The sequence below is a fragment of the Oncorhynchus mykiss genome, chromosome 13, assembly GCF_013265735.2.
Source record: "Oncorhynchus mykiss isolate Arlee chromosome 13, USDA_OmykA_1.1, whole genome shotgun sequence".
In the NCBI taxonomy this organism is placed as follows: domain Eukaryota; kingdom Metazoa; phylum Chordata; class Actinopteri; order Salmoniformes; family Salmonidae; genus Oncorhynchus; species Oncorhynchus mykiss.
In genome coordinates, this window is record NC_048577.1 from 11,890,110 (window position 1) to 11,905,957 (window position 15,848).

Here is a 15,848-nt window from a genome sequence, read left to right on the forward strand (position 1 = left end):
TGAATGGGGCCATGTATCGTGAGATTTTGAGTGAAAACCTCCTTCCATCAGCAAGGGCATTGAAGATTAAATGTGGCTGGGTCTTTCAGCATGACAATGACCTCAAACACACCGCCCGGGCAACGAAGGAGTGACTTCGTAAGAAGCATTTCAAGGTCCTGGAGTGGCCTAGTCAGATTCCAGATCTCAACCCCATAGAAAATCATTGGAGGGAGTTGAAAGTCCGTGTTGCCCAGCAACAGCCCCAAAACATCACTGCTCTAGAGGAGATCTGCATGGAGGAATGGGCCAAAATACCAGCAACAGTGTGTGAAAACCTTGTGAAGACTTACAGAAAACGTTTGACCTGTCATTGCCAACAAAGGGTATATAACAAAGTTTTGAGATAGACGTTTGTCATTGACCAAATACTTATTTTCCACCATAATTTGAAAATAAATTCATAAAAAATCCTACAATGTGATTTTCTGGGGTTTTTTTCTCTCATTTTGTCCGTCATAGTTTAAGTGTACCTATGATGAAAATTACAGGCCTCTCTCATCTTTTTAAGTGGGAGAACTTGCACAATTGGTGGCTTACTAAATACTTTTTTACCCCACTGTATATCAGTGCATTCGTAACAAACATTACGAAATGTCAATTTGATCAAATAAGCCTCAAATAGCAAATTAGCAATTACATTTTTTTATTGACAAATTCAACAAATTCGTTGACCTCCATAAAAAAAAAATATTCTTGTAAATAAATTATTTTCGTGGACAGACTTTGGGTGGAGTAAAACCTCTCGCTTTGCATCTCCTGTCAGTCACAGGAGGTAAGGCTACAGTACCCATAATTCCCTATACTTCATATATATCTAAGTAAAGAGGCTCTACAGCATCTCCTGTCACGGTCGCAGGAGGTCATCCGTCTCTGGGTCATGTTTATCTCTGGCTTACAATTACCTCTCTGAGTCATGTTGGCATCCTCAGCTAAAGTCATCTTAGTAATGACTCTCACTCAGCCTACATTGGAGCAAACAAAATATTTGGTAATTCAATATGATGCTTAAATTACATTGAACCTTTGTTGAAGGTTGTTTTGGTGACAAACCTAGACGTGTAGCCCAGAGGAGGCTGGTGGAAGGAGCTATAGGAGGCCAGCTCAATGTAGAGGCTGGAATGGAATTAATGGAACGGAGTCAAACATGTCATTTCCATGCTTGATGCGTTTAATACCTTTCTATTTATTCCATTCCAGCCATTACATTACAATGAGCCCGGCTTCCTCTGGCGTAGCCTTTTCCTCACTGTACGACTCCACATTTAACACAGTAGAACAGTGACACTCCATGGACATATGATGAAACTGAATGGTCTTTTACCATGTTGGTTTACCATGTTGGTTTACCATGTTGGTTTACCATGTTGGTTTACCATGTTGGTTTACCATGTTGGTTTACCATGTTGGTTTACCATGTTGGTTTACCATGTTGGTTTACCATGTTGGTGTGCACACAAAATAATGATGGATAATGATTTTAATGCATTGGTTTAAAATGACAAGAAATAACACATAGAAAGTCCCACAGTTCCCTGAAAGAGCATTATATCTTTTCCCGCCTCCAGGCTGTCGAAGAGGGCCCATATGTATGAGAGTGCTGTGCTCCGTGATGTACCAGTCAACCCGGTGGACATCAGAGCTGTCAAGAGATCCGCCAGTTTCAGAAACCCTCTCTCATTCTTCAGAAAGCAGGAAGCATCTAAGGACAACTCCAGAATCTACTACATCTACAGTAACCCTCTACCCATAGGGCTGGAGGAAGAGGACAATATCCAGAATATCACCCCTGGTGGATCGAAGGAGCAAGAAGAGCTAACCTTTCAGGACTACGCCAATGATCCCAATAGTGGTATCATCCTGGACCCGCCCAACTTCTACATGCAGCTCTAGAGCAAGGTGGCATGTTCCACTTCATGGGAGGGGTGTTTGATTTGTTTGTCCTATTCAAGTTTGTATTTTGGGAAAAACATTGTCTAAAGTGGATGAACTTTGATGAAGTTATTTGGAAGTTGTGAACGATCCTTTTTTCCACACTTGGATATTTATTGAATCGCCATAAAACAGTTCAGACATGGATGGTGATGATGCTTTAGAAAAGAAGCATAGCGTGAAATACACAGAGACCAGAACCATAGATAGTAGCTTCTCAGAGAAAATATCAAAAGAAAAGGTTATCATCACTGCTGAGATGAGCAATCAATTGATCGATCAATTGTACTCCTGGGCAATACAATTTAATTAAATAAGAGTCAGTCACAGAATAGCCTTCAGGCGATTGGCTGGGTTTCCCTGATCAGCCAATCCATGGCCTCCTTGCGGCCCTGCCTCTCCAGCTCTGCTCCAATCGTCTCCCGGCACTGCCTGTGGTACTCGTTCACCCAATCACGCTGCAGGAAGAGAAGAGAGAGTGTCACACACAGAGTGATAACATACAAAATGGCAGAACTATTACTAATCGATTTCCCCGGTTTCAAAGGGCACGTGTGGATATTTCCTGAAGACCTCATTCATGATCTTTGTCTCCTATGGCAAAGCTGATTTGAAACTGTGGATATTTCCTGAAGACCTCCTCATACATGATCTTTGTCTCCTATGGCAAAGCTGATTTGAAACTGTGGATATTTCCTGAAGACCTCCTTATACATGATCTTTGTATCCTATGGCAAAGCTGATTTGAAACTGTGGATATTTCCTGAAGACCTCCTTATACATGATCTTTGTATCCTATGGCAAAGCTGATTTGAAACTGTGGATATTTCCTGAAGACCTCCTTATACATGATCTTTGTATCCTATGGCAAAGCTGATTTGAAACTGAAAGATTCCACCAAACAATACAGTATTTCTACACAAGTTTCAAGGGCTGTTTAAATTTTAGAGCTGTATAATGACTTTTTTAAATTAGAAATAAATGATTGCTTTATTTTAGTATAAATAAATTTGTGCTTTATTTTAGTATAAATACATTTGTGCTTTATTTTAGTATAAATACATTTGTGCTTTATTTTAGTATAAATACATTTGTGCTTTATTTTAGTATAAATAAATGAATGACACCTCCTAAAGAAACAGTGTGTTTGGTAAAATATGAATTCCAAAGAATGGGGACCAAGACTGACCTCTTTCTGGGTGAGAAGATCTGTGTTTACCATTTTGGCTTGGATGGGGACCAGAGTGAGAGGCTCAAATGTCAAACTGCCCTTGTTCCTGTAGTTGTACTGAGGACACAGACACAAAGGTCACATGGTCTTCACTAGCCTTCACACTTCATTTTACATGTAGTCAGTCAATCTGTCTCCATAAACATCCATACTCATTCTTCACTCTACACACTTTACTTCATTTTACATGTAGTCAGTCAATCTGTCTCCATAAACATCCATACTCATTCTTCACTCTACACACTTTACTTCATTTTACATGTAGTCAGTCAATCTGTCTCCATAAACATCCATACTCATTCTTCACTCTATACACACTTTACTTCATTTTACATGTAGTCAGTCAATCTGTCTCCATAAACATCCATACTCATTCTTCACTCTACACACTTTACTTCATTTTACATGTAGTCAGTCAATCTGTCTCCATTAACATCCATACTCATTCTTCACTCTATACACACTTTACTTCATTTTACATGTAGTCAGTCAATCTGTCTCCATAAACATCCATACTCATTCTTCACTCTACACACTTTACTTCATTTTACATGTAGTCAGTCAATCTGTCTCCATAAACATCCATACTCATTCTTCACTCTATACACACTTTACTTCATTTTATACTTATTCAGTCAATCTGTCTCCATAAACATCCATACTCATTCTTCACTCTACACACTTCACTTCATTTTACATGTAGTCAGTCAATCTGTCTCCATAAACATCCATACTCATTCTTCACTCTACACACTTCACTTCATTTTACATGTAGTCAGTCAATCTGTCTCCATAAACATCCATACTCATTCTTCACTCTACACACTTTACTTCATTTTACATGTAGTCAGTCAATCTGTCTCCATAAACATCCATACTCATTCTTCACTCTATACACACTTCACTTCATTTTACATGTAGTCAGTCAATCTGTCTCCATTAACATCCATACTCATTCTTCACTCTATACACACTTTACTTTATACTTATTCAGTCAATCTCTTACCTTGGGTTTTGCTGGCACCACCAGAACAACGTTTTCAATTCGAATGCCAAACAAGCCGTCCTCATAGTACCCAGGTTCTGAGGAAAGGAAGGAGACAAGTTCAGGTGTGTGTGAGAGAGAAACAGAGACGGAAAGAAACAGAGAGAGAAATAGTTAAATTGTCTGTGTGTTTGTGTATGCATGCATGATAGTTAGTAAGTGTGTGTGTGTATGCGTGCCTGCATGTCTGTGTGTGTTTGCATGCATGTACGTGAGTCTGTGTATGTCCATATATGTGTGAGCGTACCCACCATCGCTGACAATCATGCCTGCCTCCAGGGGCTCGTCGGCAAAGGTCTTGTAGGAGATCCCACAGGGTCCCTCATGGACATTGAGGAAACATCCCACCCCGTGGCCCGTACCATGAAGGTAGTCCAGCCCAGACTCCCACAGCGCCTGGCGGGCAAACGAGTCCAGCAGGTGGCCTAAGGGTGGATGGGGAGGAGGGGGGAGTGGAGGTTTACATTTCACATATTAGTCATTTAAAAACAAACACTGGCAACATTGAGTACTCCACAAACAACAAGGTCTCACCTTTGGTTCCGTTGGGGAAAATGGCAGCGCTGACGGCTATATGTCCCTTCAGAACATAGGTGAAGGTTTCCTGAGATACAGAGAGAAAACCTATAGGTCACTGAACATACCACTGGGACTTTCCTTCTGTCATATGCTGTAGCAGGTCATGAGAGGAGAGGCATATGGATAATTGTTACCTTCTCATAAGCAGAGGGGGATCCAAAGTGCATGGTGCGGGTGACGTCTGTTGTTCCATCACTAGAAAACACCAGAATTTATTAGAACAATATGTTTTATTTGTAACGTGCTTTTCTTATGTGTCACATTATTATGTATTACATGTAGCATTATCACATGTAGCATTATGTGTAGCATTATTACATGTAGGATTATGTGCAGCATTATTACATGTGGGATTATGTGTAGCATTATTACATGTAGGATTATGTGCAGCATTATTACATGTAGCATTATGTGCAGTATTATGTTCAGCATTATTACATGTAGCATTATGTGTAGCATTATGTGCAGCATTATTACATGTAGCATTATGTGCAGCATTATGTGCAGCATTATGTGTAGCATTATCACATGTAGCATTATGTGTAGCATTATTACATGTAGGATTATGTGCAGCATTATTACATGTAGGATTATGTGTAGCATTATTACATGTAGGATTATGTGCAGCATTATTACATGTAGCATTATGTGCAGCATTATTACATGTAGCATTATCACATGTAGCATTATGTGTAGCATTATTACATGTAGGATTATGTGCAGCATTATTACATGTAGCATTATGTGTAGCATTATGTGCAGCATTATTACATGTAGGATTATGTGTAGAATTATTACATATAGGATTATGTGCAGCATTATTACATGTAGGATTATGTGCAGCATTATTACATGTAGCATTATGTGTAGCATTATGTGTAGCATTATTACATGTAGGATTATGTGTAGAATTATTACATATAGGATTATGTGCAGCATTATTACATGTAGGATTATGTGCAGCATTATTACATGTAGCATTATGTGTAGCATTATGTGCAGCATTATTACATGTAGCATTATGTGCAGCATTATGTGCAGCATTATGTGCAGCATTATCACATGTAGCATTATGTGTAGCATTATTACATGTAGGATTATGTGCAGTATTATGTGCAGCATTATGTGCAGCATTATTACATGTAGCATTATGTGTAGCATTATGTGTAGCATTATGTGAAGCATTATTACATGTAGCATTATGTGCAGCTTTATTACATGTAGCATTATGTGTAGCATTATGTGCAGCATTATTACATGTAGCATTATGTGCAGCATTATGTGCAGCATTATGTGCAGCATTATTACATGTAGCATTATGTGTAGCATTATGTGCAGCATTATTACATGTAGGATTATGTGCAGTATTATGTGTAGCATTATTACATGTAGCATTATGTGCAGCATTATGTGTAGCATTATTACATGTAGCATTATGTGCAGCATTATGTGTAGCATTATTACATGTAGCATTATGTGTAGCATTATGTGCAGCACTATTACATGTAGGATTATGTGCAGCATTATGTGTAGCATTATTACATGTAGCATTATGTGTAGCATTATGTGCAGCACTATTACATGTAGGATTATGTGCAGCATTATGTGCAGCACTATTACATGTAGGATTATGTGCAGCATTATGTGTAGCATTATTACATGTAGCATTATGTGTAGCATTATGTGCAGCACTATTACATGTAGGATTATGTGCAGTATTATGTGCAGCACTATTACATGTAGGATTATGTGCAGTATTATTTGTAGCATTATTACATGTAGGATTATGTGCAGCATTATGTGTAGCATTATTACATGTATGATTATGTGGAGCATTATTACATGTAACATTATGTGCAGCATTATCACATGTAGGATTATTGCTTACATATACTGGGCTCCAGAGTCGAGGAGGTAGATTTCATTTAGAGAGAGAGTTCTGTTGGTTTCAGGGAGGGGTCTATAGGACAACAAAAATAAGTACATAAATAGAAAATAAGTTATCAAAAACATGATTATAGACAACTACATTAATTACAGTGTAATAAAGTTCTACAATAAACAAAGGTACCTGTAATGAATGATTGCTCCGTTTGGTCCAACACTGGAAATGGATGGGAAGCTGAGTCCAACAAAGTCTTTCTGTTGGCTGAAACCACATAAAATACATGAATATTTATGTGTGTATGTAAGCAATAAGGACTGAGGGGGTGTGGTATATGGCTAATATACCACGGCTGTGGGCTGTTCTTAGGCACGCATCGCAGAGTTGAAGGAGGTACATACAGTTCCTAATTATTTCAATAGAGGGAGTTCAAATGCTAAATATCCCTCTCATGCAAAAGCTTCTGACTCACTGGGAATATCTCAATTACATACTCCTCGTATCCGCTCTACGCTCTCCTTCTCAAAACCCATTGGATGAGAAAGCCAGACATCCCTCCCCTCTGACCTTCTCCTCCAATGTGTTTTGAGAAAGAGAGCTGTATGCAATTGTCCTATTCTTTGTGCTTCAGAACTGATTTTTCACAGTGTAGTGACTGCACTGAACCTCTAAAATCTCAATCTAAAGATCCAGGATCATCAGTGAAGTTGGAGAGCAAACATCAGAGATGTTGTTATTACATAGCTTTGTTATTTTATGGTTGAAGTGAAAAGTAGAACCCCACCTGCGTAACTCCTCTGCCTTATCTGCTGCGGATATCTCAGTCACTGTGCCTTTTGGAATCTAGAAAACCACAACCACACAGTACATGACACGCAGTCATTGCAACACTCACAGCCAAAAAGTCTGCAATCATAAAAGTGTAATACTACTTTCAGCTACAAAACTACTGGAAATTACATTTTAAAAGTACATATAAAGTACCTCTTTTTCCAACCAAGCGAAGAGCTCACAAAGGGCGACAGCATCCTTGATCTGTGGTTGAGGAGAAAAAGTCAAACAGGATCAATGGCAGGTTGATGATACAATTATGGTGATTTTATGATGTCTAAAATCCAATTAAATAATTGTAAGGGTCAAAATCTTAAAGGTAACTTACATGGGCCATTTTCATCCCTTGAATCTCGGTGGCGTTCTTGACAGCTTTGGCGAGGCAGAGAGGAGTGTAGGGGATAGGAGACCGGTGGGTCTGTGGACAAAACAGAAAAACAAAGCAATGAATTAGTAGGTACCTGATGCTACACATATCATTTTACTAAATAGGCCTACATGTAAACTCAGCAAAGATAATTCGTAAAAATCCAAATAACTTCACAGATCTTCATTGTAAAGGGTTTAAACACAGTTTCCCATGCTTGTTCAATGAACCATAAACAATTAATGAACATGAACCTGTGGAATGGTCATTAAGACACTAAGGTCACAGTTATGAAAATTTAGGACACTAAAAAGGCCTTTCTACTGACTTTGAAAAACACCAAAAGAAAGATGCCCAGGGTCCCTGCTCATCTGCATGAACGTGCCTTAGGCATGCTGCAAGGAGGCATGAGGACTGCAGATGTGGTCAGGGCAATAAATTGCAATGTCCGTACTGTGAGACACCTAAGACAGCACTACAGGGAGACAGGACGGACAGCTGATCGTGTAACAACAGCTGCACAGGATCGGTACATCCGAACATCACACCTGCGGGACAGGTACAGGATAGCAACAACAACTGCCCGAGTTACAGCAGGAAAACACAATCCCTTCATCAGTGCTCAGACTGTCTGCAATAGGCTAAGAGAGGCTGGACTGAGGGCTTGTAGGCCTGTTGTAAGGCAGGTCCTCACCAGACACCACCGGCAACAATGTTGCCTATGGGCACAAACCTACCATCGCTGGACCAGACAGGACTGGCAAAAAGTGCTCTTCACTGACGAGTTGCGGTTTTGTCTCACCAGGGGTGATGGTCGGATTTGCGTTTATCGTCGAAGGAATGAGTGTTACACCGAGGCCTGTACTCTGGAGCGGGATCAATTTGTAGGTCATGGTCTGGGGCGGTGTGTCACAGCATCACCGGACTGAGCTTGTTGTCATTGCAGGCAATCTCAACGCTGTGCGTTACAGGGAAGACATCCTCTTCCCTCATGTGGTACCCTTCCTGCAGGCTCATCCTGACATGACCCTCCAGCATGACAAAGCCACCACTCAAAAATAGAAACGTCCTCTCACTGTCAACTGCATTTATTTTCAGCAAACTTAACGTGTAAATATTTGTGTGAACATAAGATTCAACAACTGAGACATAAACTGAACAAGTTCCACAGACATATGACTAACAGAAATTAAATAATGTGTCCATGAACAAAGGGGGGGTCAAAATCAAAAGTAACAGTCAAAGCCATACTAGCATACCCGAGCCATACTGCTCGTTCTGTGCGTGATTTCCTGCAAGACAGGAATGTCAGTGTTCTGCCATGGCCAGCGAAGAGCCCGGATCTCAATCCCATTGAGCATGTCTGGGATCTGTTGGATCGGAGGGCGAGGGCTAGGGCAGTTCCACCCAGAAATGTCCGGGAACTTGCAGGTGCCTTGGTGGAAGAGTAGGGTAACATCTCACAGCAAGAACTGGCAAATCTGGTGCAGTCCATGAGGAGATACACTGCAGTACTTAATGCAGCTGGTGGCCACACCAGATACTGACTGTTACTTTTGATTTTGACCCCCCCTTTGTTCATGGACACATTATTCAATTTATGTTAGTCACATGTCTGTGGAACTTGTTCAGTTTATGTCTCAGTTGTTGAATCTTATGTTCACACAAATATTTACACGTTAAGTTTGCTGAAAATAAATGCAGTTGACAGTGAGAGGACGTTTCTATTTTTGAGTTTATTAACAAAAGTACTTTACATTGTTTGGGGGTAACTCATCCCCATCCCACTCATTCTACCAATGTGACACAGCCATGTGGTCACAGTGGTCATTTTGTGCCTGACTACACAGTTGTACTCTCTCACCTTGGGAATAACCTGCATGAGCACCCACTACAGCCATTTTGTGTCAGGAATTACACAGTCGCACTCTCTCACCTTGGGGATGACCTGCATGAGGGCGCAGCTGGCTTTGTCGCTGATCCACACCTTCTCCTTGGGCCCCAGGGAGGCACACACAGCCTGCAGCTCTGTGAACACAGACTCATAGGGGGCAGTCTGGATGCTAAGCTCCACCTTGGAGGGCGTGTCCAGCTGAAGGTGCTCCCTCACCGTCGGCACGGCCAGACGCTTGATGTCCACGAAGAGCCTAGGTGGGGTCAGAGGTCAGATTCATGACCTACTTCTCATGGGAGATCAAAGTATGCTGTGCATTCTATACTGTGTCAGATAATTTTTTTTATTTTAGATTCATTAAGGTGCTTTTAGGATTTAGGTGCTTTTACCTGATTGTGTTCATTCCAACGATGGCGTAGGCAAAGAAAACAGGGTTGTACTCGATGTCAGAGCCACGGAGGTTGAACAGCCCTGGGAAGAGTAACACAGTTAAAACACACTGCCACTTTACACCTGTTTGGTGGATAACATTTTTCCTGTTCTCCTTCAACAAATTCAGTAATGTATGTAAGCATTTCATTGTAAGGTCTACTACACCTGTTGTATTCAGCATTTCATTGTAAGGTCTACTACACCTGTTGTATTCAGCATTTCATTGTAAGGTCTACTACACCTGTTGTATTCAGCATTTCCCTGTAAGGTCTACTATACCTGTTGTATTCAGCATTTCATTGTAAGGTCTACTACACCTGTTGTATTCAGCATTTCATTGTAAGGTCTACTACACCTGTTGTATTCGGCACGTGACAAATAAAATTTGATTTGGATTTTTATGTACAGTGGTTTGAATCTTGTAAACAGCTATTTAAAAATGTGTCTTCTGCTAAAAAATAAATTAGCTAGCACTGTGTTATTATTAATAATATGATCCTAATCATTATTATGAATATGATCCTAATCATTATTATTATTATTATTATTAATATGATCCTAATCATTATTATTATTATTATTAATATGATCCTAATCATTATTATTATTATTAATAATATGATCCTAATCATTATTATTAATATGATCCTAATCATTATTATTAATATGATCCTAATCATTATTATTAATATGATCCTAATCATCATTATTATTATTATTAATAATTGTATTATTATTATGATGAGGAGGTTACCCTCCTCACCCTCTAAGGAAGAAGCCCAGACAAACCCCCTCATTTAGACACATTAGTATAAAAGTGGACGACTGCAATCAACATCAACATTGTCCTCCCTAATTAACACAAACACTCTGGCCAGCCAATCAGCTCTGAGAGCTCTATAGGCCCGTTAGGACCAGCTAACGAGGTGCTCAGACAGGCATCTACAGGGACACCCGTACAGCCTCAGGGTTCTTGGATCGTGATCAGAGGGTGTCGTGTCTACCTCACAGGGTTATGCAACCTAACTGTTTGGTGAGGTCATTCAATAAAGTGCATCAACCCTGGTCCTGTAGGTCTACTGGTTGGGCAGACGTTTGTTCCAGCCCTGCACTAACACACCTGATTCAACCCATCAGCTACTCTTCAATCAAGACATTTGATTAGGCTGTCATTGTAAATAATAATTTGCTCTTAACTGACTTGCCTAGTTAAATAAAAATGTGTTGAATCAGGTGTGCTAGTGCTGGGTTGGAACGAAAGCCTGTGCACCCTGTAGCTCGACATGACCAGGGTTAGTGAGTTGGTGATATTTTATATGGTAATTCCAACGACTGTTTAGGGTGAATTATATAGGAAAAATGTATCTGTGCTGTGTTATAGTAACTATATCAGTATAAAGGGAATCATACATGCAATCTCATCCAGCGCCGTGGCAACGAACCAAGAGATCTTCCTCTCGGCCATCTTGGATCTCAGAGCGGTCATCTTGTCCTGCCAGGTCAGACCTGGAACAGAGGAGGACCTGGATTAACTGTGAACCATTGAGGAAGATGTATCAAAAACATTGTACACACATGTACAGCTACTACCTTCCAACCAATCACAAGATAGGATACATAACACCTCTAGAATGTTGAATAGGTCAATAAAGGCTCCAAGCGGTACTACCGACCCGTGAACCCCAGGCCCAGGGTGAGGAGCTGAGTGGAGGGTCTGGTTGGACGGTCCATCCAGATGGCATCTATCAGGTTGTCCTGAACAGCCACCAGGGAGTGGCCTGCACTGGCCAGGGCCTTAGACATGTTCTTCCACTGATCTGGATGGAACAACAGGCAGGTCATGTAACCATAGTCAGCACCAAAATGGTAGATACTTAGCACTGGAAGTATAGTAACAACATGTGCTACACCATTATCACTGTGTTATTGTGTACGACGTAAGAGATGTGGAACTCCACGGACCAGCAGCAATGATCCAGGGGTCCACTCCTACTGTCGAGTTCTCAGGCAGCACACTGATCAGCCAGTCCTCCTGGCTAAGTGTCTCCTTCAGACCTGGTGACAGGAAACACCCGCAATGAGACAGAAAATACTGACACATCTCACAACAGAGTCGACGGTCCCATGTGTAGGATGTCTTATCAAGAGAAGCATCGGCCAATCTATACTAAACTGGTTAAGTTTTAACTTTAGATGCAGAAGAAACCAACTTCCACTTATACTAGCTTCAACTAGGTGTCTTCAGATGCCATATCCATTCAAGAACTAAGAGTGTTGTTGTTGTTGTTGTTTACCCATCTTCATGAGGGTCCAGTTGTTGTCCATCTGCTGGCTGGCCTGGAGGAAGTACCGTCCGTCTGTCCACATGGCCGCATGCTTCTCTGTTACTATGGCCGTGCCTGGAGACATGTCATCAATCAATCAAGGCTAGATATCTGTTATGTTACTATGGCCGTGCCTGGAGACATGTCATCAATCAATCAAGGCTAGATATCTGTTCTCTGTTACTATGGTTGTACCTGGAGACATGTCATCAATCAATCAAGGCTAGATATCTGTTATGTTACTATGGCCGTGCCTGGAGACATGTCATCAATCAATCAAGGCTACATATCTGTTCTCTGTTACTATGGTGGTACCTGGAGACACGTCGTCTTAATAGCTGATTCTTAGTCATGTCTTTAGTTGTCACTATGCTACTGTTCAAAGGTTGTCAAGCAAGGCTACAGAACAGTCCTGTTTCTATGGCCTGATTTCATTTTATTATCAACGTGTCCAATCTCTGACCCTAATTCAATACAAGCAGATGTCTGTCTATATTGTTTACAGATGCCCTGTTCTTTCTTAGGGCGTATAAGTTCACTGTTATAATCAAGGTGTGCATTTATGGGAAATGACAATACAACTTTCCTGGTATTGTATGAAGTGTTGATTTCATCTGTTCTGACATGACCAAAGGCTGAGATAAGTTTGTCTTTGTGTATTCACTGGTGTTCTCGCCATATCAGCCTCCTTTATAACAAGGGAACTAGATCCTGACACAAGTACACACACACAATACCTGCGGAGCCATTGAAGCCACAGATGAATTCACGTCTGCAGTCACATGGTGCGATGTATTCACTCTGTAACGAGAGAGAGAGAGAGAGAGAGAGAGAGAGGAGAGAGAGAGATCAGATCCAGCAGTAATCAGGTATAAGTGGTCCCCTAGCAGTTATTATAACATCTTAATTATTCCCCTCTTCACATCACGACTCAAGACCAGAGAGAGAGGGTGTAAGGGAGGGATGAGGTTTAGAGAGAGAGAGAGAGAGAAAGAAAGAGTGAAATATGTGGAGATGGAGAGGACCCTGCTAGAAAGTCACATTGTCCATTACTAGAGGTCAGGCAGACTTATACTCACTATTGTTCATTATTTCTAATTAGTAATTCTGTGTGTGTGTGTGCATATGTGTGTTCTTGCGTACGTGCGACCGTGTGTGTGTGTTCAGTACCTGGTGTGCGTCTCCAGAGGGGACAATGTAGGCCTGGATGGGCTCAGCGATGTACTTGGTGTTCCTCATGGCTTGCCGTAGCTGCCGCAGCAGCTCCACCGTGATCTTGGGAGACATGGCAGCGTCTAGGGAGAGATACACAGGCGGTAAAGCCATAACAGACTAACTGAACAGGCAGCCCAAGAATGGGACTCCGGAGGGATCCACAGTTACAGTATACTCCTGCCTCCCCTCTCGAGTAGGTTAGTTAGTTTCAGTCACAGTTACAGTATGCTCCTGCCTCCCCTCTCGAGTAGGTTAGTTAGTTTCAGTCACAGTTACAGTATGCTCCTGCCTCCCCTCTCGAGTAGGTTAGTTAGTTTCAGTCACAGTTACAGTATGCTCCTGCCTCCCCTCTCGGGTAGGTTAGTTCATCTGTCTCAGTCACAGTTTTACCTCCACAGATACAGGGGTTTAAACCACAATAGAGTAACTGAACAGGCACACCATGGCTAAAGATGCTCCCTCAGAACTAGGCTACACACAGCAGTGTAATTCAACTGGAACGACCCTGGTTTATATCGACTCTACCATTGGAGCATGCTTTTGTGACACAGTTGAATTCCGTGGGGCTACGGGCCAGAAGGTGCCTGTTTCGTTACCTTGGTGTCAGAAGTGGACCATGTATAGCCTAAACTAGAATCGACCTCCTACAAAATGATAAGGAATAATAACATAAACACTTCGTTTAACATACCGGACAAACTAAACATATATGTTAGTCATTATTGTGAACTCAAACTAGTAATAATGCAATTACCTGAGCCCATGTCGTCTTCAGCCGTCTATGAGATATCTGACAAATAGCCTGTTAACGTGGGGCTCAAAGTCTTAGTCTGCACCTGGATCTTTAACCTTGCTGACTCAGACAAACTCAGGGTTAAATATTAACAGATTATGGTTATTATCTTTGCTGCAATTGCAAACTATTCAATTACCCTTAGGCCTGAATGCTGCCTTTAGACAGTATACTTTGATCATGCATCAAGGTCTAAGAAACCCATTTACAAAAAGGCATTTCGTGAAATGATGATTTTGAAAGATTTGACATACTGTAAGGTGTATAATGGATAATATCAGTGGTTTCATTTCAGGCCGTTAAAGGAATAAAATCATCCCATATTGTCGATGGGGTAGTTTTATTCATCGATGCCAGAATGGGCGTCATCCAATCGCCTCAACAAAGCCACCGCCGAACTCACGGATTGGCTGAAACCTACATGCGATGTTGTTTACCATTTGAGAACAATTATTATGGGAAGTTCGCTGGCAACAAGTGGTTGGAAACTGGTGAACTAATTAAATTGCTAATTGAATGATTCCAACTGGCATAATTGTGTTAATTCAATGCAGTTATTTTGTCGCAGTTGGGATAGGTGTGGCATTTCATCAGTTTGCTGTGGGGGATATTCAATGGAAAAGTTACTTTGAGCAAAATAATACGAATTTCTTAGCCAATATTGTATATATTTCATTAGAGTATGAGTCACACGTTGTTCATAGCTGTAGTAGTTAAAACATTAGACATATGTTTTCTACAAAAAATATTCGTGGGCTTTGCCTATCTTGCTAGCTAGACAACATTAATGGGGCTACGCGAGTAGCATGTAGCACGCGAGCGTCTTCCACATTACAACCACACGATATTCTCTATTCATTGCTTTCTTGCATCGGGCAACTGAACCCCCGATAGAAAGTTTGTTAACACCATGTCAGTTTAATAAGATAACGTTAAATTGTACATTTACCTTAGAAATGCAATTCTGTCGTTTAAAACACTATTTTATGCAGCTGTCCCTTGTGTTAATTTACAAAACAGTAGGCTGCCATTGAATCCTTGACGTTTCTGGTCACGTGACACGAGCTTCTTCCAATAACCACACGGAGTTGAGACTCGCCTCCCTTTAATTCAAAATACAGCGGCTCAAGTAAACAGCAACATGAATGAAACGGTATGTAGCCTACGTCCCTGCATAGGAGAAAAAGGCCTATAGAAATGTCACGATTTCAATAATTCGTATTTATCCAAATATATGTTTTCATCATCACATATTATTTGTATGGTTACTCAATAAAAACA

At 40.9% G+C, this 15,848-nt stretch overlaps 1 protein-coding gene across 2 annotated transcripts; it reads right to left on the reverse strand.

Annotated features, from left to right (window-relative positions):
• Positions 1–2,063: 2,063 nt before the first annotated feature.
• On the reverse strand, positions 2,064–15,674 carry LOC110487235 (xaa-Pro aminopeptidase 1-like). Of its 2 annotated transcripts, XM_036940209.1 has the most exons (21): positions 15,517–15,627; positions 14,529–14,576; positions 13,730–13,854; positions 13,297–13,360; positions 12,530–12,634; positions 12,198–12,290; positions 11,909–12,052; positions 11,646–11,741; positions 10,193–10,274; positions 9,846–10,056; positions 7,871–7,960; positions 7,696–7,746; positions 7,496–7,554; positions 6,898–6,975; positions 6,715–6,786; positions 4,961–5,021; positions 4,782–4,851; positions 4,499–4,672; positions 4,209–4,285; positions 3,161–3,259; positions 2,064–2,429 (listed from the first exon to the last, which is right to left on the reverse strand). In XM_036940209.1, exons 2-21 carry the CDS (start codon positions 14,536–14,538, stop codon positions 2,310–2,312), a joined length of 1,881 nt encoding a protein of 626 aa, XP_036796104.1. In that variant the 5' UTR covers positions 14,539–14,576; positions 15,517–15,627; the 3' UTR covers positions 2,064–2,309. The 2 variants fall into 2 exon arrangements, with proteins under 2 accessions (XP_036796104.1, XP_036796105.1); XM_036940210.1 differs by lacking the exon at positions 14,529–14,576 and having other exon boundaries at positions 15,517–15,674.
• Positions 15,675–15,848: the final 174 nt, after the last annotated feature.

What these genes read in the sequence shown, in the direction of transcription:
- LOC110487235 (XM_036940209.1), bottom strand. An exon ending in CCTCTGGAGACGCACACCAG is followed by an intron (nt 13,361 to 13,729) that starts GTACTGAACACA and finishes CTCTCGTTACAG; the next exon opens with AGTGAATACATCGCACCATG. An exon ending in GACTCTGGAGCCCAGTATAT is followed by an intron (nt 5,022 to 6,714) that starts GTAAGCAATAAT and finishes GGTGTTTTCTAG; the next exon opens with TGATGGAACAACAGACGTCA.